Source organism: Macrobrachium nipponense, chromosome 21, assembly GCF_015104395.2.
Source record: "Macrobrachium nipponense isolate FS-2020 chromosome 21, ASM1510439v2, whole genome shotgun sequence".
Taxonomy (NCBI): Eukaryota; Metazoa; Arthropoda; class Malacostraca; order Decapoda; family Palaemonidae; genus Macrobrachium; species Macrobrachium nipponense.
In genome coordinates this window covers 19,190,444-19,211,866 of record NC_087212.1, presented here as the reverse complement: position 1 = coordinate 19,211,866, position 21,423 = coordinate 19,190,444, and the positions used below count along the sequence as shown (strand labels likewise).

The 21,423-nt window shown below is 46.8% G+C and overlaps 1 protein-coding gene across 8 annotated transcripts in view; it reads left to right on the top strand.

Annotated features, from left to right (window-relative positions):
* LOC135197822 (zinc finger Ran-binding domain-containing protein 2-like) overlaps positions 1-21,423 on the top strand; it is a 210,659-nt gene that overhangs the window by 35,200 nt on the left and 154,036 nt on the right. For all 8 annotated transcript variants that reach the window (XR_010310667.1, XR_010310668.1, XM_064224964.1 and 5 more), the window contains one exon: positions 15,926-16,064. Coding sequence is in view for 6 of the 8 variants with exons in the window: in XM_064224964.1 (XP_064081034.1) it covers positions 15,926-16,064 (139 nt within the window). In the remaining 2 variants the exon portion in view is untranslated. The remainder of the gene's footprint in view (positions 1-15,925; positions 16,065-21,423) is intronic.

Genomic DNA, 21,423 nt, shown 5'->3' with positions numbered 1-21,423 from the left:
CTTAGTATAAACATTTTTTAATAGTTTTACTGTTATGTGATAAATCACAATTCTTTTTATCAGAATATTATTTTTATTTTTGTCAGAAATTTATTTTATTTTTTAAATCAAATTTACATCTCTCATAAAAATAAAGGTATTTTAAATTTTGTATAATATATTATGAAAGTTAAAAGATCACATTTAGTATTTGGCGTCGGTGAACCTGGTAGTTGTGACGCCAGATAACTCACAATCAATCAATCAATCCCACTGGCAGCCCCCGGTTGGAGACGCCCGCCATCACCGACCTCTCCGCCTGTGATTGGCCCTGCTTGCCCCCTAGAGGACGGTGCAGACGTGGCGTTTGTCCAGGACGAGCTCCAGAGCTCCTTGGACGGGCAGAGCAGCATGGACAAGGCGTTGACTTTTAGGCAAGTCCTGGCTCTCGTTAGAGCCAAGAACCATCTGGCAGAGCCCACCCACCCTCCTGACAAGAGAGGTCCATAGCTGTGGACTACCTCTTGGGGGGGTCCGAAAGAGACCAGACCTCCCCTGGGTCTTCCCCAGGCTGGGAACACGCCCCAGGCCCTGGCCCATATAGACCAAGTAGTTGCAGGCCCAAGGAACTCCTTGAGGTCCCACGGGTCCCTCAAACTCCTCCCGGCAGTCTGAGGCCTTCTACCAGGCCAAATGGACGGCGTTTGGGAGCTGGTGCAGAGGAAGTGGTCTCAAGCCTCTGCAGGCCAAGATATCCCACTTAGTGGACTTCCTGGTACACCTGAGACTTGACAGAGACTTCTCGGTAGCATCCGTGAAGGGGGTCAGGGCCGCCCTAGGCCAAGTCTCCCTCCAGAAAGGTTTGGATTAGGGAATTCCAGGCACCTTTCGATGCTGATCAGGAGCTTCGAACAGTCTTGCCCCCCAGTGCTTTGAGGGCACCGCAGCAGGACATCATTAGGGGGCTGGATTCCCTGAAGAAGCCCCCTTTTCGAACCCCTCATGGACATCATAGACAGGGAGCTGACGCTGAAGACGGTCTTCCTGCTGGCGTTGGCTTTCACCAAGAGAGTAGGGGATCTGCATGGCTGATCTTGCGAGGTTGCCCACACGAAGGGTGGAAGGATCTCACCTTTCGGTATGTACCCTCTTTTGTGGCTAAGACTCAGAACCCCTCGATCGTGGACAATAGGTTCATGTAGTTCTCGATCATGGCCGTAGCGGGATCAGAGGGTCCTCAAGACCTGTTCTTGTGTCCGGTCCAGGCAGTGAGGAAGTACCCCAGTAGGACAGCCTTGTTCTGGCCAGCCCTTAGGAACCTGTTTGTGTCCACTGGCAGGGAGAAGAAGGTGGTCTCCTGGTTAAGGGAAACGATTAGGAGAGCCTACGAAGGAGCGGGTATGCCTCCCACGAAGAAAACCAGGCCTCATGACATCAGGGCCCTTGGACCATCCCTAACCTTCTTGAAGACCCTAGCGGTCAGTCAGGTCCTAAAGGCTGGCGTGTGGAACAGGACTCCGCTTTTATGGCTCGCTACGTGGAGGACTGCACCCGTAAATCGTTCGATTTGTTTGTAATTGTGTCAGTGTGGCTGGCCAACAGCAGATCTAGACCTTCCACGAGCTTAGGACTCCAATGGTGTGAGTGGTAGTATGAAGGTGTATCCCCCTTTTCTCACCCCTCCACCCTCCTTCCTTATCCTCTCCTTGGGTCTCTGGCAAGTTTTTATAGGACCCAACAAGCCTTCAGGTAGGACAGAGTATAAAGGATTTTAGAATGCAACCATTGCCTTATTGTTGTCACCTTTCTGGGTTACCCTTCCATTCCAGCCAGCTCCCTTGGCGGACCCCTTCCCTGCCCTGCGCTTCTCTTCGAGCAGGGCTGGGACAACGGGTACACCCCTAGACCAACCTCTGGGTCCATTCCCCCCTAAGCTACTCCCTCCTCCTAAAGGATAAGTCTCCTAATAAGTAGTTCGAGGTAAGTATACGACATCGGAATAAATCACAATTTGTTCATGAAACTTACCTGACAGATATATATATAGCTGTATTTTCTGAAGTCCGACAGAATTTCAAAACTCGCAGCACACGCAGTGGGGGGCCAGGTAGTAGTACCCATTCCCACCGCTGGGAGGCGGATATCAGGAACCATTCCCATTTTCTATTCATATTTTTTCTGTCGCCGGCGCTGTAAACAACTGTTTGCAGTACCTCCGCCTAGGATTTTGATTTACTTTCGTCACTCAAGTATCTGGATTGTCTTTTGGTATTGATTCTGGATTGGTGGCTTGGTACGCGCAATAGTGGACAGTTTTTTTTATTTTGGATTGGCTTTTCTGTAAACGTGATGTCTGGATCAAGTTCAGTGAGTTTCAGTGTGTGTTTCAGAGTGATTGTAAGGTGAGGCTACCGAAATCATCGGTAGATCCCCACACAGTATGTATGGGGTGTAGGGGGCATGTATGTTTATTGGATGATCGGTGCAATGAATGTGAAGGTTTGACCGATGATGGATGGAAGGTGTATGATTCTTATCGGCGTAAATTGGAACGCGATAGGATCAGGAGGTCTTCCTCCAGGAGCGGTTCCACTAAAGGTAAAGGAAGTAATATTCCACCTGCAATAACACCAGTAGAGTTTGTTTCACCTAACCCTGTGATGTTGCCCTCGGGCCCTGATTCTGTGTCTGGAGAAGGTAATGCCCTTTCTCTTATTTTAGAGTCGTTACGCACTCTAGATTCTAAAGTGTTAGCCTTGGAAACCGGCTCTGTGAAAGTGAGTGATCGTGCCCCTAGTGTTGTGGAGGGGGCATCAGATCGGCCCCATAATGCCTCTAGGCCTAGACCGCTGTCGGACTCCCAGGAATCAGGGAGTGGACATGTCGAAAGCCGCAAGAGGGTTACGGGGGCTCCCCACCGATCTGGCGTCCCTTCGGCAGGACCTGTTGCAAGTTCCCAGGCTGCCAAGGAGCGTGCTCAGGCTCGCATCCTTAAGGACTGTTTTTCGTCCTCCGAGGCGTCCTCCCCGTGCAAGGGGTGGAGCGCTCGGAGAGACTCGTGTCCATTGAAAAGGACCTTTCCGAGTGAGGACGCTTCACGTCCTCTCTCTCCAGTTTCGTTGCGGTCTTCACCTGCGTCGTATGACGCTTTTCCGCCGCAGAAGAGATGTAGGACGTCATCAGAGGATGACGCTGAGAAGCGCTACAGTCGCTCTTCGGAGAGGCAGGTAGCTGTACCTGTGAGATGGAAGGAGGCGTCCCCTCGCCCCTCGTCTTCTCGCAGGTTCAGCCCTTCACCTGCTTTAGTTTCTTCACCCACGAAGAACATTCTCGTGTCCCTTCAGGACCAGTTGTCGGCTTTGATGGCTCAGAAGACACGCCCAGCAGGAGTCGAGCCTAAACATAGGAAGGACGTCAGGCTGCCTGTCAAGAGGACGAAGCAGTCCCCTTCTCCTTCTCCTCGTTCGTCTCTTTCTCCTCCTGCGTCTCCTTCGATCTCGTTCCTCTAGTAGGAAGGCACGTGGACAGGACGCTTTCTTTCCCTCTCGACGTCCTGTGCAGGCCGCTCGACAGGACGCTTGGGGAAGACGTTCATCGGGACGCTTTTGAGGACGCTCGGCAGGACGAGGACTCATCAGGACGCTTTTGTGGACGCTCGGAGGGACGCTTTTCCGAACGAAGAGGCTTTCGAGAGCGCTCAGAAGGACGCTTTGAAAGCTAAGACTGGACGCTTTAGTGGGAAGCGTAAGGACGCTTCTTTAGAGCGAGTTAAGGCAGTCCAAGTCGCCTCTCAAGACACTCAGCGCTGTCAAGATGCTCTTCCTTCATGCAGTAAGGATCGACAGAAGGTCGGTCGCATTGAAGAAGCTTCTGCATCCAAACCGCGGAGATCTCTGTTGAAGATCAGACCCGTTGGGCGTATGCCCTCTCCGGAGGGGCAGTCTCCGATTCCTCTTAGGGAGGAAGGAGAGTTAAGTAGTCCGGCGGACTCGGTTGAGGAGGAGCAGCCGTCTGTTTCGTCCGTTTCAGACTACAAAGTGCTTGTGCGGCTGTTACACTCGTCTTTTGGAGACAAGTTTCAGCCTGCAGCTCCCAGGTCTCCACCCTCTCAGTTTTCTTCATCGAAGTCTTGTAAAACCCCGGAGTTCGTGGAAATGAAGACTTCTCTGTCCACCAAGAGGGCTTTTAAGAAGTTACAAGACTGGATGGAATGAAGGAAGGATCAGGGCAAGTCGACTTTCGCCCTTCCTCCCTCAAGACTCAGTGGAAAAGGGGGCATTTGGTACGAGACCAAAGGAGAAGTAGGTGTGAGAATCCCTTCGTCATCCCAAGGGGATTTTGCTAGTCTGGTCGACGCACAGAGGAGGTCCCTTTTGTCGACAGCAAAGATTTCTTGGACTCCTACGGAGATCGACCATCACATGAAAGGACTATTAAGGACTCCCGAAGTCTTCAACTTTTTGGACTGGTGCTTGGAAGTCCTAGATATTCAATCTAGGAGTCCGGGGGAGCTGTCCAGTGTGTTAACTTGCATGGACAAGGCCGTCAGGGATGGTTCGGAAGAGTTAGTTTCGCACTTCGGTACGGCTTTTCTTAAAAAGAGAGCGCTGTTCTGCAACTTTACTGCGAGATCAGTTACGACGGCTCAAAAAGCGGAGCTTCTCTTTTCGCCTCTTTCAAACCATCTCTTCCCCCAGACTCTGGTGAAGGACCTGGCAGGTAGCTTGCAGGAGAAAGCTACTCAGGACCTCTTAGCCCAGTCCTCGAGACGTCCCGCAGTTCCTACTACGTCTTCTTTTGGGCGAGCTACAAAGAAGATTAAACCCTTTCGTGGGGCTTCTCCCTCAAGAGCAGCTCCTCGAGGGAGAGGACTTTCAAGAGGAAGAGCTCCTTTCAAACCGAAAGCAAGCAAGTGAAAGTCATGTCCTTCAGACACCAGTCGGAGCCAGACTGAAGTTTTTTGCGGGAGCAGGGAGAGAGAGAGATACGGACCCTTGGTCCCTCAAGATCGTGGAATAGGGGTACAAGATCCCCTTTTTGGATCCTCCTCCTCTATCCACAACTCCCAGAGATCTTTCTCCTTCATATCAAGGGGAGAAACGGCAAATACTTTTCGATCTTCTAGATGAAATGATCGAGAAAAGAGCGGTGGAGCAGGTCGTAGACCTGGGGTCACCAGGATTTTACAACAGACTTTTCCTGGTACTAAAGCAGTCGTCGGGTTGGCGTCCAGTCCTAGACGTAAGCAGGCTGAATCTTTTCATAGAAAAGATAAAGTTCAAAATGGAGACGCCTCAGTCTGTTCTAGGAGCCTTGAGACCGGGCGACTGGATGGTGTCCTTAGACCTGCAGGACGCATACTTTCACGTTCCAATCCACCCTCTTTCAAGAAAGTATCTGAGGTTCGTTTTGAGAGACAAAGTCTGGCAATTCAGAGCCCTTTGTTTCGGCTTAAGCACGGCTCCGATGGTATTTACCGTTCTCATGAAGAATGTAGCGAGATGGTTGCATTCTTCAGGGATAAGAGTATCTCTCTATCTCGACGATTGGCTCGTCAGAGCGTCGTCAGAGGAGAGGTGTCTGAAGGACCTTCAGTTCATGTTAGCCTTGGCGAAGTCCCTGGGACTTCTGGTCAACCTCGAAAAGTTGCATCTGACCCCGACACAGTCCATCGTGTATCTGGGGATTCAGATGGATTCAGTGGCTTTTCGGGCGTTTCCGTCCCAGGAACGACAGCTGCAAGGCTTAGAGAGAGTTTCAGCCTTCCTGGGGAAGGAAACTTGCTCGGCGAGGGAATGGATGAGTCTGCTGGGGACCATTTCCTCGCTGGAAAAGTTTGTTTCCCTGGGGAGACTACACCTCAGGCCTCTCCAGTTTTTCTTGGCAGAGGAATGGAGAGTCAAAGAGGATCTGGATGCGACCTTGAAGATCACCGAATCGGTGAAAAGCCATCTAAGATGGTGGCTCGATCCTCAGAAGTTTCGAGAGGGTTTATCTCTAAAGCTTCTGAGCCCCGACCTAGTGTTGTTTTCCGACGCGTCCATTTCGGGTTGGGGAGCAACACTAGGAGGGGAAGAAGTGTCAGGCTCCTGGAGGGGGGAACAGGTGTCTTGGCACATCAATGTAAAAGAACTAGCAGTGGTTTTCCTGGCGCTACAGTTCTTCGAAGAAAAGGTTGCAGACAAAGTTGTCCAAGTCAACTTGGACAACACCACAGCCCTTGCGTACCTAAAGAATCAGGTAGGAACACACTCCCGACCTCTGTTTTACCTGGCGAGGGAGATTCTGCTGTGGGCAGGTGCAAGGCGGGTGAAGATCCTGACGAGATTCATCGCAGAAGTCCAGAACGTTAGAGCGGACCTTCTCAGTCGACAGGACCAACTCCTGCCGACAGAATGGACTCTGCATCAAGACGTTTGTCGGGAGCTATGGAAGTTGTGGGGACGTCCTCTGGTCGACCTATTTGCGACGTCGAGGACAAAGAGGTTGCCTCTTTATTGCTCCCCTGTGTTGGATCCAGGAGCGATCACTATAGATGCACTGCTCTGGAATTGGACGAACTTTGACCTGTATGCCTTCCCGCCGTTCAAGATCATGGGGGAAGTCATGAGGAAGTTTGTGGCGTCAGAGGGGACGAGGTTGACCCTGATTGCCCCGATGTGGCCCGCAAGAGAATGGTTCACAGAGGTAATGTCCTTCCTTGTAGACTTCCCAAGGACGTTGCCCTGGAGGAAAGATCTACTCAAACAGCCCCACTTCGAAAGGTATCACCAAAACCTCTCCGCTCTGGGTCTGACTGCGTTCAGACTATCGAAAAGTTGGCCAGAGCGAGAGGTTTTTCTAAAACATCTGCAAAAGCGATTGCCAACGCAAGGAGGGCTTCATCGAGAGCTGTTTACCAGTCTAAGTGGGCTTCCTTCAGGGCATGGTGTAGAAGGGAGGGAATTTCCTCTTCCACTACCTCTGTGAGCCAAATAGCCGATTTCCTGCTATTCTTAAGGAATGTGCAGAAGTTGGCAGTCCCAACCATCAAGGGATATAAAAGTATGCTGTCAGCAGTCTTTCAGCACAGAGGCCTAGACCTTACTGACAACAGAGATCTTCACGATCTCTTGAGATCGTTCGAAACGACTAAGATACCTCAGGCGAGGTCTCCTTCCTGGAACTTAGATTTGGTTCTAAGACTTTCGATGTCGAGTCCTTTCGAGCCTCTCCACGCAGCGTCTCTTCGGAACATGACAAAGAAGGCTCTTTTCCTAACTGCTCTGGCGACGGCGAAGAGAGTTAGCGATATCCAAGCCATTAGTAAACAGGTGGGCTTCAAAGGTGACAACGCTGTCTGCTCTTTGAGTCCCACGTTCTTGGCGAAAAATGAGAACCCGTCTAACCCTTGGCCCAAGAGCTTCGAGATAAAGGGTATGACGAACCTAGTGGGCCAAGAACCAGAGAGAGTCCTGTGCCCTGTCAGGGCTCTCAAGTTTTACGTTCACAAGACGAAGGAAGTACGAGGTCCCTCAGGTAATCTGTGATGCTCTGTGAAGAGACCCGATTTACCATTATCTAAGAATGCTTTGGCTTTCTTTCTGAGACACATTATAAAAGAGGCTCATTCATCTTGCCAGAAGACTAATTTGAGCCTCTTGCGAGTGAAAGCTCACGAGGTCAGAGCTGTCACAACCTCGCTTGCCTTCCAAAAGAACATGTCAATCAAGGACATCCTTGATGGCACCTTTTGGAGGAGCAATTCTGTATTTGCCTCACACTATTTAAGAGATGTGAGAACGATATACGAGGATTGTTGTTCTCTTGGACCATACATTTCTGCAGACACAGTCTTGGGGGCTGGAGGTAGCTCTTTTCCTATCCCTTAGTTATGAGTTAGGTTAGTTTTTAATATGTTTTGTGTTTTTGGTTGTTGGTGAGATCTTTTGTGAAGATCTTCCATTCATTAGGTTAGTTTTCAGGGGGGTTTTGTCTAGTTGGTCAGGTGGTGGTCAGTTGCTTCATAGCCCTCATATGTATGGTACGATGGTCTAGTCATGTTGTGGGCACGCCCCCGTTGACAGAGCATCCAGAGCGCACCAGCACTACAGGTCTCTACCTCGCTGGCAACTCTGATTAAGCAGAAGCAGGCTTAGGTGACAGTAATCACGAAGTCAGCTATGCTAACAGGTGAGGAACCAAGATGTATATCATCTTAATTTAGTTTCCTAAAATCCTATTCTGTCTCTTCCCACCATCCGAAGGTGGGATTCAGCTATATATATATCTGTCAGGTAAGTTTCATGAACAAAATGTTATTGTTATAATACAATTAAGTTTGTTCATACTTACCTGGCAGATATATATAATTAAGTGCCCACCCACCTCCCCTCAGGAGACAGTGGCACTGAGAAAATATGAATAGAAAATGGGAATGGTTCCTGATATCCGCTCCCAGTTGCGGGAATGGGTACTACCACCTGGCCGCCCACTGCGTGTGCCGCGAGTTTTGAAATTCTGTCGAACTTCAGAAAATACAGCTATATATATATATCTGCCAGGTAAGTATGAACAAACTTAATTGTATTATAACAATAACATATTTATTACAAATTTGTAATTTTCATACAATCAACTTACCTGTCAGATATATACATAGCTAAGACTCCGTCGTCCCCGACAGAAATTCAAATTTCGCGCCACTCGCTACAGGTAGGTCAGGTGATCTACCGGCCTGCCCTGGGCGGCAGGACTAGGAACCATCCCCGTTTTCTATCATATTTTCTCTGTCGCCGGTGGTATCAACATTGTTGCTATTACCTCCTGACTTAGATTCATATTTCATCCTTTGATCATCGTTTCTCGGCTTTTTGGTGACGTATCTGGATCGTGTTTTGGCATTCGCTACTGTGGACTGTTTTTGGAATAACTCTTTTGGATTTTTCTCAGTATGTCTGATTCAAATGTGAGTGTGAGAATGTGTGTGAATGTAGGCTGCAGGGTGAGGATACCGAAAGCTTCGGTTGATCCTCACACTGTATGCCGTAAATGTAGGGGGTTTCAGTGTTCTGCTAATAATACTTGTAAGGAATGCGAGGGATTAAATGCAGAAGAGTGGAAGACTTTGACTTCTTATTTGAAGAAGTTAGAGAGGGATAGGGTTAGACGTCTGAAAGGTGTGAGTTCAAGGCCTATTGAGCCTTTCACGGATAATTCTAATCCTACTGATGTAGATTCTCCCTATGTATCTCATTCTCAGAGTGCTTTTTCGGATTCGGCCTCGGAAATCGCCAATCTGAAAGCTACAATTAGAGACATGAAGTCCAAGATGGCTGACTTCAAAGGTAAGGCTAGTGAAAGTGAGCATTACAGTGAAGTGAGTTCTCCCAGTGTTGTGGAGGGGGCGTTTGATCGTTCCTGCGACGCTCCCAGGCCTAGACCTCTTCCAAGCTCCCATGCCCAGAGGAGAAGGAAAGTCGAAAGCCTTAAGGAGGTCGTGGGGAATCCCCAACGGTCAGACGTCCCTTCAGCTAGCTCTGCTTCATGGCAGGCGGCTCAAGGGCGCTATAGAAAAAGCGTCCTTCGTGAGTGTTTCTCGTCCTCTCCCTCTCCCTCACCTAAACGAGGGTGGAAGGAGTCGAACTTGTCGAGACCGCTGAAGCGTCATATGAAGGAACTTGATATAGATTCTAGCCCAGAGCGCTTCTCAGATGACGCTCCTTCTTCTATTAAGAAAGCGAAGGTGGCGTCAGCGTCACCTGACGTGTACGCAGAAGTACCCTTTCCTTCTTCTCCCCCGAGTGATGACGAAAGGCGTCATGCACTGGACGTGGGAGAAGCGTCAAGGAAGATAATTATGGCAGTTCAAGAGCAACTGTCCTCTCTAGTGGGAGTTTTAGCGCCACGCCGGAAGGACGTGACGCTTCCAATTAAGAAGTCTCGTCCTCTCTCACCTGCTCAACGAGAAGCGTCATGCAGACGTGAAGCTGCTAAACGTCTTTCAGAAGCTTCGAGTTCTAGAGCGAGATCGGTGGCTTACGAAAGTTTTGTAACGCCAGAGAGACGTAAGACGTCTTTTGGACGTGAAGCGTCATTGAAATCGGATCATAGACGTGACGCTCCGACCAATATTGTGACGCCAAGTAGGACGCCTTTGGAGAGCGGAGCGTCTTCCAGGCGCGAAGCGTCATCAAGACGTCAGCAAGAGACGTCACCAGGACACTTGGCGAACGGGAAGCGTCATACAAGCGGGAAGCGTCTTCTAATTTTCAAGAGAAGCCTGAGCTTGTGACGCCTTCCAAGACGATTAAAGCGGGAAAGAGGAAAGATTATCATTCCCTTAGCCCCTCTCCTATTAGGAGTTTGTCTCCTCCAGAAGAGGAACGTACGGAAAGGAGAGCGGAGACTAATGTAGATCCCGAGTTGGATGAAAACTCGGATGATGAATATCATGGAAGAGAGGGTCTGTCTAACTATAAGGTTTTGACTACCCTGCTTCTTGAGGAGTATGGAGACGAGTTGACTCCTGCCGCTCCTCCTTCTCCGCGCTCGCTCTTTTCTAGTGCTAAGACGAAGAAACCTTCGTCTTTTCTCAAAATGAAGCCCACCATTTCGATGAAGAGGGCCTTACAATCCTTAAACTCATGGATGAAGTCTAAAAAAGACTTAGTGAGAACAGTCTTCTGCATGCCTCCAGCAAGATTAGCTGGGAAAAGAGGCATTTGGTATCAGACGGGAGAGAATATGGGTATTGCTCTCCCTTCTACAACGGAAGCAGATTTTTCGACCTTAGTTGACGCTTCACGTCGACAAAGTCTCAATTCGGCACGTATTACGTGGGGAATTTCGGAACTGGATCATCTCCTCAAGGGACTCTTTCATGTATTGGAAGTCTTCAACTTCTTAGATTGGTCCCTTGGGGTGATGTCCAAGAAAGCCCATGATTCGGAAGGAATCGAACCTGAAGCCCTATTATGCATATTGTCTTGTATTGACAAAGCGGTACAAGATGGATCTTTTGAAATCTCCTCATTGTTTGGAGCAGGTCTTCTAAAGAAAAGGACTGTATATGGCGCCTTCTTAACAAAGGCAGTCTCTCATGCTCAGAGGGCAGCTCTACTGTTTTCGCCTCTATCTGACTTTTTGTTCCCTTCTCAGTTAGTAAAGGACATTGCGCATTCGTTAACTGAGAAGGCGACTCAGGATCTTCTGACGCAGTCAGCAAGAAAGAAGAAACCTGTTTCTGCATCGGACAAGAAAGGAACTAGTACATCTGTGCAGCCCTTTCGAGGTGGTCCGACCTCCAGACCTCCCACAAGAAGGAAGGCTCCGGAGAAGAGAGGTAGGTCTGCCTTTCGTCCCTTTAAAAAGGGAAAATGAAGATTCTCTCCTCCAAGCACCAGTAGGTGCCAGGCTCCTGGAATTTGTGGAAGCCTGGACACTGATAAACGCAGACGCGTCTTCATTGGCGATCTTAAGGAAGGGATATCGTATCCCTTTCCTGAACACTCCTCCCCTAACGTCAATACCAGGGGAACTATCAGCCAAGTACAAGGATCCTGTGCTGAGGGATACTCTTCGATCGATGGTGGAACAAATGTGGGACAAGAGAGCGATAGAACTAGTACGGGATCAAAACTCCCCGGGGTTTTACAATCGCCTTTTTCTGGTTGCGAAAGCCTCGGGAGGCTGGAGACCAGTACTGGACGTCAGCTCTCTGAACAAATTTGTTCAGAAGGAGAAGTTCTCCATGGAGACTTCTGCTTCAGTCCTAGCGTCATTACGACAAGGAGATTGGATGGTGTCTCTAGATCTCCAGGACGCCTACTTTCACGTCCCGATCCACCCTTCATCGAAGAAGTACCTCCGTTTCATGACGGGGGGAAGGATCTTTCAGTTCAGAGCCTTGTGTTTCGGCCTGTCCACAGCTCCTCAGGTCTTCACAAGCCTGATGAAGAATGTGGCGAGGTTTCTTCACCTCAAAGGAGTAAATGTCTCTCTGTATCTGGACGACTGGCTCATCAGGGCCAGATCAGAGAGACAGTGCTTGGAGGACCTAAAGTTAACTCTAGATTTGATCAAAGCGTTGGGATTGCTCGTGAACCTCGAGAAGTCTCAGCTGACCCCCAGACAGGACCTAGTATATCTGGGGATTCGGATGGATTCTCGGGGTTTTCGAGTATTTCCTTCGCAAGAGAGAATCGCAAAAGGTTTGCGGATAGTCTCTCTCTTCTTAGGGAAGCAACATACATCGGCGAGGGAATGGTTGAGCCTTCTAGGGACGCTTTCCTCTCTAGAACAGTTCTTCCCACTAGGAAGACTTCATTTACGTCCGCTTCAATTCTTCCTCAAGAAGTCTTGGAGCTGGAAAACCGGACAACTTTCGGACGTTTTTCCCATTCCAGTGGAGATAAAGTCGCACCTAGAGTGGTGGTTGCCCCCTCTGGAAGAGAACGAAGGGATCTCTCTAAAAACACAGAACCCAGACCTAGTGTTGTACTCCGACGCGTCGGAGAAAGGTTGGGGAGCGACTTTAGGCTCAGAAGAGGTGTCAGGCACCTGGGAACCAGCACAGGTGGCTTGGCACATAAACTGCAAAGAAATCTTCGCCGTACATCTGGCTTTGAAGAGCCTAGAACCTCTGGTGTCAAACAAAGTAGTGCAAGTAAACGTGGACAACACCACCGCACTTGCCTACATTCGGAAACAGGGAGGGACGCACTCCTCGTTCCTTTACGAACTGACGAGAGACCTATTGCTTTGGACGTCTCACAGGAACATCTCCCTGCTGACAAGGTTCGTACAGGGAGTAACGAATGTGAGGGCGGACAGACTCAGCAGGAGGAACCAGGTCCTTCATACAGAATGGACACTACACGAGGAAGTGTGTCTCGATCTCTGGTCTCTGTGGGGGACTCCTCATGTGGATCTCTTCGCAACATTCATTTCCAAAAGGCTCCCAGTTTTTTGCTCGGTCGTGGAAGATCCAAGAGCACTTATGGTAGACGCCTTCCTGCTAAATTGGTCTCGAGTAGACGTATATGCTTTTCCCCCATTCAAAATCCTGGGGTTAGTATTGAAAAAGTTTGTGGCGTCAAAGGAGACGAGGATGACGTTAATAGCCCCCTTTTGGCCGGCCCAGGAATGGTTCACGGAGGTGGTAGAGTGGATCGTAGACTTTCCAAGATCCCTACCAAGAAGGACGGATCTTCTCAGACAACCACACTTCAAGAGGTACCATCAAAACCTCCTCGCTCTCGCTCTGACTGCCTTTCGACTATCGAAAGACTTGTCAGAGCGAGAGGCTTTTCTCGCGAAGTGGCAAGCGCGATCGCGAGAGCACGCAGAACCTCCACTACGAAAGTATACCAATCGAAGTGGGAGGTATTTAGAAGGTGGTGTAGATCCAAGAAGTTGTCCTCCTCCACTACCTCTATAGCGGAAATTGCTGATTTCCTGCTATTCCTGAGAGAAAAATCTCATCTAGCCGTATCCACAATAAAGGGATACAGAAGTATGCTCTCGGCTGTATTCAGGAATAGAGGATTAGATCTGGCAGATAATAAAGATCTCCACGATCTCATAAGGTCTTTGAGACTTCAAAGTCTAAGGAACCAGTACCTCCGAACTGGAACCTAGACGTAGTCCTCAAGTTTCTGTCATCGGAAAGATTCGAACCTCCTCATCTGGCATCGTTTTAGAGACATAACCAGAAAATGCCTATTCCTATTATCTTTAGCTACGGCAAAGAGAATTAGTGAATTACATGCTCTGCAGGATAAAGTAGGATTCAAGGGAGACTCGGCTATTTGCTCGTTTAAGACCCTGTTTTTAGCGAAAAACGAGAATCCCACGAATCCCTGGCCTAAGTCATTCGAAGTCAAAGGAATGTCGAGTCTCGTAGGCAGAGAAGCAGAGAGGTCTCTATGCCCTGTTAGAGCTCTGAAGTTCTACCTTCAGAGAAAGCATCAGATGGGAGGCTCTAGACAAGGTCTTTGGTGCGCGGTAAAAGACCCCACCAAGACTGATGTCCAAGAATGCGCTGGCATTCTTTGTAAGAAACGTCATTACAGACGCTCATAAGGTCTGTCCTGACGAACAGTTACAACTGTTGAGAGTAAAAGCTCATGAAGTAAGAGCTGTAGCGACGTCTCTCTCGTTTCATAAGAATATGTCGCTTAAAAACATCATAGATACGACATTTTGGAGATGCAACTCAGTATTTGCTTCTCATTACTTGAAAGACGTTCGTGTGACATATGAGAAGTGTTTTTCTCTAGGTCCTTTCGTATCGGCGGATACGATTCTGGGTACGGGAGCCGACACCAATCCTTAAATGTATATACTTTTCTTCTTTTGGATATGGTCTGGAGTCTCTTCGAACAATGGAGGACTTGGTTTAGCACGGGCGGCCGTCTATGTTGTTCAGTAAGAGACTCTTGTCATGTCCAATTAGATGAGTATAATTTTTTTTTTTTGAAAATTATGTATGTGTGCGTAGTGGTTTTGAGTTACGGTTGTTGTGACGAGTTCGGGGATAACTCGGAGCAATCCTTAGTTCTAACATATGGTTAGGATCAGGTGGTCGGGATTGGTGGTGTGCTCCTTCATAAGGTGTATTGTCATATAAGTGGATCAGCACCCATTGACAAAGTCCTTTTAGGCTCTGCCGAGTAAGCGGATAAGACCCCATTGGCAGACCCACAAGAACTCTTGGCCATAGATCATATATCTCGCTAAAGTTTCTTGAGGTGATGCAGACTACTGGGCAAACACACGACAAGTCTACCACCTATCAGGTAGGAACCAAGGTTTTATTTATACCTACAACATATGTTGTTTACCTGTCTATTCCATATAGAAGCTGTCTCTTACCCTCCACCGAAGGGTGCCAATCAGCTATGTATATATCTGACAGGTAAGTTGATTGTATGAAAATGATATTGTTATGTTACAATAAAGTTTCATACATACTTACCTGGCAGATATATACAATTAAAAGCCCACCCAGCCTCCCCGCAGGAGACAGGTGGAAGAGAGAAAATATGATAGAAAACGGGGATGGTTCCTAGTCCTGCCGCCCAGGGCAGGCCGGTAGATCACCTGACCTACCTGTAGCGAGTGGCGCGAAATTTGAATTTCTGTCGGGGACGACGGAGTCTTAGCTATGTATATATCTGCCAGGTAAGTATGTATGAAACTTTATTGTAACATAACAATATCATTTTTCTATTTAGATAAAGTTACCCTCCTCATTCCTCCCCTCATAGCCTGATACTCACTTTTCTTCAAAGCTGATGCAGAGTTACACTCAGGCACGATCAGCAATTTACCATGCATGGTAGGATCAGACCAGGACAGGCTGGGGGCAAACAGGAAGCTAATGGATTTTGGTTGAACTAGTCTACATTCAGCTGAGGCACACAAAGCACAATTGGAATCTCCTATATATGAAGGTGTAGGTTCATATATTAGGAAACGGCCATTTCATTGAGGTGTGAGAGATGTGTATTTCTGGTGATAGAAGTTCACTCTTGACATGGTTAGGAAAAGTCACGTAAAGCCGTTGGTCCCATTGCTGAATAACCACTGGTTCCATGCAACGTAAGAACACTATACAAACAAACAAACATATATTGGGAAAAATAAAATTTTTTAAATTTTAATTTGCTATTTTTTATGCAATAAGCAAAATGAGAATTACTGCTGTATAGTACAGGCAGTCCCAAATTATCAGTGATCTGGTTTAATGGCTCTTGTCTAGCTGATTTTCAGTGCCAAAATATGCCAATTTCCAGTTATCAGCTCTGGTAATAGAGTATTGGTACCATTATATACCTAACAAAAGTTGCTTATTTTTGGTTATCAGTGATTTTCCCTATCATCAAGCCCCACCGATAAGCAGGGACTTCCTGTATATGTCTATGGAACAAATTACTTATACAAACTAATTCTTTTGTTACAGAACGTGCAAATTCTGGAGCAGCAGCAGCTGCTGGTGCAGCAGCAGCTGAAAAGAAAAGGCAGCTGGGCATGGAAATTGGGAAAGCAGCTGCTGAAAAGTCTCATGGTTTATTTAGTGCAGATGACTGGCAGTGCAGCAAGTAAGTATTCTTGATTTTTTTAACGAAGAATTTTTAATATTGGAATGTAATAGTACTAGTACAGGTCAACCACCACTAATCCAGCATCATTGTGATTCCACAGAATGCTTTACAAATACATTATTGTAACATATCCCCACACCTACCATCCTAATGGTCCTCCTCTACTCAAAAGCTCATTTAACCCCTTGAAATTTTCCAACATTTTCCTCAAACGCTAATGGCAACACTCCCTCTCCTGTCACATTACTTGACATATTTGACAGCTGTGGATTTCCAGCTTCTGGTTGAGTTAAAAAGAAAGATGAGAGGAAAAAATATTTTCATACATTCAACTTCCCTGTCAGATATATACTTAGCTATAGACTCCGTCGTCCCCGATAGAAATTCGAATTTCGCAGCACACGCTACAGGTAGGTAGGTCAGGTGATCTACCGCCCCGCCGCTGGGTGGCAGGAATAGGAACCATACCTTCTAGAACCAGATTTTCTCTATCGTTTGGAATGTAAACATACGTTTACGGTTCCTCCTGATTTGATTTTCGTGTTTCATCGCCATCGATCTTCTGGGCTGTCTTTTGCAGGGAAGTACTGGGTCTTTGGTTCGGCATACGCTTTTATTAACTTTTTAATGAATTTCGCTTCGAAATTTCGAAGAAAATACTAAGTGAAACTACCGAAATTATCGGTAGACACTCACATAGTTTGCAATAAAGGGAATTATTAATATTTATTCATTATTACATGTAATAAAGGTTACAACTTTATTGAGGAAATATTAAACTCTAATTTCCTACTTTAGGAAGTCAGAAAAGCATATAACTAGATACGCTTACTTTATAAGCTTTAATAGCGTTTGTGCTAACGAGCAGTTAGAGTATTAGCAGTACTAGTAGTTGTTGCATCCTCATCACCTTCTTACTCCACAGAAACTACAAATTTATATATGCAAATTTGAAGATAATGGATGTAGCTCAAAAGCGAGCTCTTAAAAGGTAAGAAGTGAATATAGTGTTCCCCATTGAAGTGGAGGGTGCGTCTGATCGGCTCTGTCTCGCTCCCAGGTCTAGACCTCTTCCAAACTCACAAGCCCAGAGGAGAAGGAATGTCGAAAGCCGCACGGAGGTTTCAGAGAATCCCCACCGATCAGGCGTTCCCTCGGCAGACTCTGTAGAACGTCCCAGACTGCCAAGTTCGCCATTGGAAAGGCGTCCTAAAATAGTGGAGGGTGCGTTCCGATCGGCTCTGTCTCGCTCTCAGGCCTAGACCTCTTCCAAGCTCACAAGCCCAGAGGAGAAGGAATGTCGAAAGCCTTAAGGAGGTTTCAGAGAATCCCCAACGGTCGGGCGTCCCCTCGGCAGGATCTGTAGTAGCGTCCCAGACTGCCAAGGATAGCCGTTGGAAAGGCATCCTAAAACAGTGTTTTTTCGTCATCCGAGTCTTCATCGAAAGGAAAATAGGGTGGAGTTCTCACAAGCTGTCAAGACCTTCTAAAAGATAGTGGAAATCGCCAGCTTGGGATTCTATCCCGGAAAGTTTTCCGGAAGGCTATCCACGTGAGAAGAAGTAAGACATTTATTCATTAAATCCTCCTTCCCCTAGATTGGATACGGAGAAAGAAGACGACGCTACAAAGATCCTAGGAGAAAGGCAACAGTAGATATCTTCGTTAATAGAAGTTTTGAAGAAGAATCCTCCCAGGAGAAAGGATCTCTTCCTTCCCGTTAAGAAATCCCGTCCGATAGAAGTCTTTGACAACTCGGACGAGGCGGCCAGGCGCAAATCGCCGACAAGGCGAGAGGATTCTAAAGAGGCGCCTGAAGCGGCTGAAATGAGGCACAAAGCGCCTGAAGCGCCTGAAACGAGACACAAAGAGCTTGAGGCGCCTGAAACGAGGCATGAAGCGCCTGAAACGAGGCGAAAAGCGCCTGAAACGAGGCGAAAAGCGCCTGAAGCGCCTGACATGAGGAGCAAAGCGCCTGAAGCGCCTGAAACCTCTGAAGCGCATGAAATGAGGCGCAAAGCGCCTGAAACGAGGCGTAAAGCGCCTGAGATTAGGCGCAAAGCGCCTGAAACTATAAACCAGGATCTTCATCGGAGATGGAGTTAGAGCCTGATTCTGCGAAAGGTGAAAGACATTCGAGGCCTTCTTCTGATAAGGACGGGAGTTGTCGCACAGGCGGCCGTCGCCCTTCTCAGGATAGTCTTAATGCAAGTAAAGGCAAGAGCAAGATCGGCTTTTTTCCTGGCGGGGACTCAAGATGTCGCACAGGCGGCCGTAGCCCTTGTCAGGTTAGAATCGGTACTGCTAAAAGCTCTTCACCCTACGAAAGCAGGCGCTCTCCTCCGGTTGCTCATTCTTCTCCCAACTTGATGGACAGGAAATGGAAGATAGATCGGAATTGGAAACCTTTTTTATTGGAAAAAATTAGTTCATTAATAATAAGACGATATTAAAATCTTCCCCCTTCTAAAATAATGCAACCAACCATTTACAGAAAGAGTGGCAATCGTTTGCAAATTAAACAAGATTCGTACGAGCTCTCATTCATTGAGTAGAGGCTCTTCCAAATAATAGAGGCGTAGAATACGGCTTTATATCCAAGAGAATAAAAATTTGAGGGATTCTCTTCGATCCTAGATTTTTCATTGCGATCTCTTTCGACTAATACTAATTCGTTTTTATTGATGAAAAGAACGAAGAGGGCAAGATTTCCATTCTCTCTCTGAATCGGAGAGGAAAGAATGTAGTAGCAAGACTTGCTGTATACGACTACTGAATGACAAGTCATATACGCATACCATAGTTGCCTTTGTGGTTCACTACGGAATTATCTATATCCTTACAGGATTTTCCTGGTAAGGACTTCGCTTAAAAGGTTTGTTACGACAATACCTACTCGGCTTCGGTATTTAACAAAGGTTGTTTGGCTTAAATTTGCATTATTAAGAGCTTCCTTAGGCTCGAGCGAGACTGCCGGGCTGTCATTCTAAGGCCAATACAGTACCATCCGGTTCTCGGTCATGAGCAGTCGGTTACATCTCTCTCTCCAACGGGATCGAATGGTTAACCGTATATTCCCCCTACAATCATGGACTTTGTCTCGAATGGAGGGGATAGTTAATCTAACATAAATAAAATATTGTCTGCCTTTTGCTAAGAAGCTTTCAATAAGAAAGATATTATAACCTTTCAATGCTGTTTACCGTAGGTAACATTATTAAAGGATTATAACGCAGCAGAACATTATTTTATATAATGCTCTCATGCTTACGAAAGCATGGCTTATTAGAATACATGCTTAGTGAGAAGATGGATGTAGTAGAGAATTCACTTTAAGACTACGGTATGGTCAAGTCTTTCGAGAAACGCACACAACCTTTTTAGAATCGGATATTGCTCAAGAGAAGATGGATGAGTGGGATGGGAAACATTCTCTTCGTGGCAGAAATGGTTTCCCTGAATGGACTATACTACGTATATAAGAGTTTTTTCCTACTAAGAACGGAATTAACATGTGAAAGGATGTCGGGTACCATAAAGGCACAGATGTTCTGGCACATAACATAAAGAGAATTAGAAGAAAGCGCCAGCCTGGCGCAAAGCGCTAGAAGCGCCAACCTGGCGCAATGCGCCAAAAAGCGCCAGCCTGGCGCATTGCCAGCCTGGCGCAATGAGCCAAGAGCACCATCCAAGATATTTACTCGTTTTAGCGAGTTATTAACCTTAGAGTCCAGTAGCCTCTCAGACAGCACGCTCGGTAACGGCAAGATTCGTTCCTGATTTCGTTACCCATTTAATCACTTAGGCCAATTCCACGACTCTCTCATATCGCAAAGAGCATCGAGAATCTCTTTTTTCGCTCCTGTTCGCGTTAACAAAGAGAACCTATTTGGAAAACAGACAGGGAATGTAACGATCCTTAAGAGGTTCGATGCAAGATTTTGCATGTCCGTGAGAACCTTCTCGATTGACGATAATAACTGTGAAAGTATGTCTAACATTTATTGCAAAGAGTTGTGAGAACCTGCGAAAAGTCTTCTTCATAGATCTCTTAGCAAGGTAGAAGACGAACAGTCTTCCTGTAGACTGCTTCCTTTTCCTCGAACCAAGAGAGGTAGTAATATATGCCATCTTTATTTTATAGAAAGGGGAATAAACTTTAGTCTTTTTTCCCCTAAAATATAAATTCTTTACAGAATTTAAGATAAAGGGTGTCAAAGAAAGAGAGGATAATACTTTATGCCTCATTTTGGCCTTAGAGAGGTTGGATTCACAGAGGTCACGTTCTTCTCACAGCATGTTTTGGAAGTCTTTTCCAAGACAGTCTGAATATTCTATCAGCATCTATTATAAATGGACAACCTCTCCACTCTGAGTTTGTCTGCGTGCAGACTGACCAGAAGTGGAGATGAATGAGAGGATTTTTCAAGGTAAATGACAATAGTCATGGACAAGATATAGAATTGCTGCAGATCGTGCTAGAGGGAATGAGGAAACTGTCCTCTTCCGATACCTCTGTGAACCACATAGCGGTTTTTTCTTCCCTTTCAGAGGGAAGAATCACCTTTGTATATATCTGCTATCAAAGAACGCAGTAAAAGGCTATACTCTGTCTCTATAAAGGGATTGGAGATAGCAGAGGATTAAGATCTTCGGGATCTTATACGATACCTCAATATGACAAGAGTAGGATATCATGTACTTCTAATGGGATCTTTTTTGTGGCCACAGATTCTATGTTCCGACAAGCTGGAACTGCTCCTCATCAAACTTCTTTGAGAAATTTTTATGAGGGAATTCTTTGTTTCTCTTGGACCTAAACGATCAAGAAGACAAGTGAATTTTTTTGAGCATTGGAATCTCGCATCAGATTCTATGGAGATTAGGCAATGGGTTCTTGCCAGCATAGTATGTCTGGCCAAAGAACTAAAACCCCCTATTCCTGATTCAATGTTTTCATATAGAGGTTTCGTTGTCCAGGCAGGGTACTTACGTTTTCATCTACAGTAGAATGGTTCAAACGTTTGCCTACAGAGTCTTTGGAATGCGATGACGGCTCGAAATGCTTCCCAGAAGGTGTTCAGAGGGATACAATAAAGAGCTAGAAATCAGGAGTACTCCCAATTTCAGCTCGGAGTCTCCTTTGACTTCCAGGTTTCTTCCCTTCCTTCGGGCAAGGATTCTGCAACGAGACACCCCTTCAACATGTAAGAAGAGATCTCGTGAGCACGGAAATATTCAGGAAGGACCCTCCTCGGAGGAAGACTCTTATGTCTCGTACGGTTAGATATCCTATCGTCTACTGGATGTAGCTGATTACAATCACCTCCCCTTGCCGGAGAGGCCAAAGCTCAAA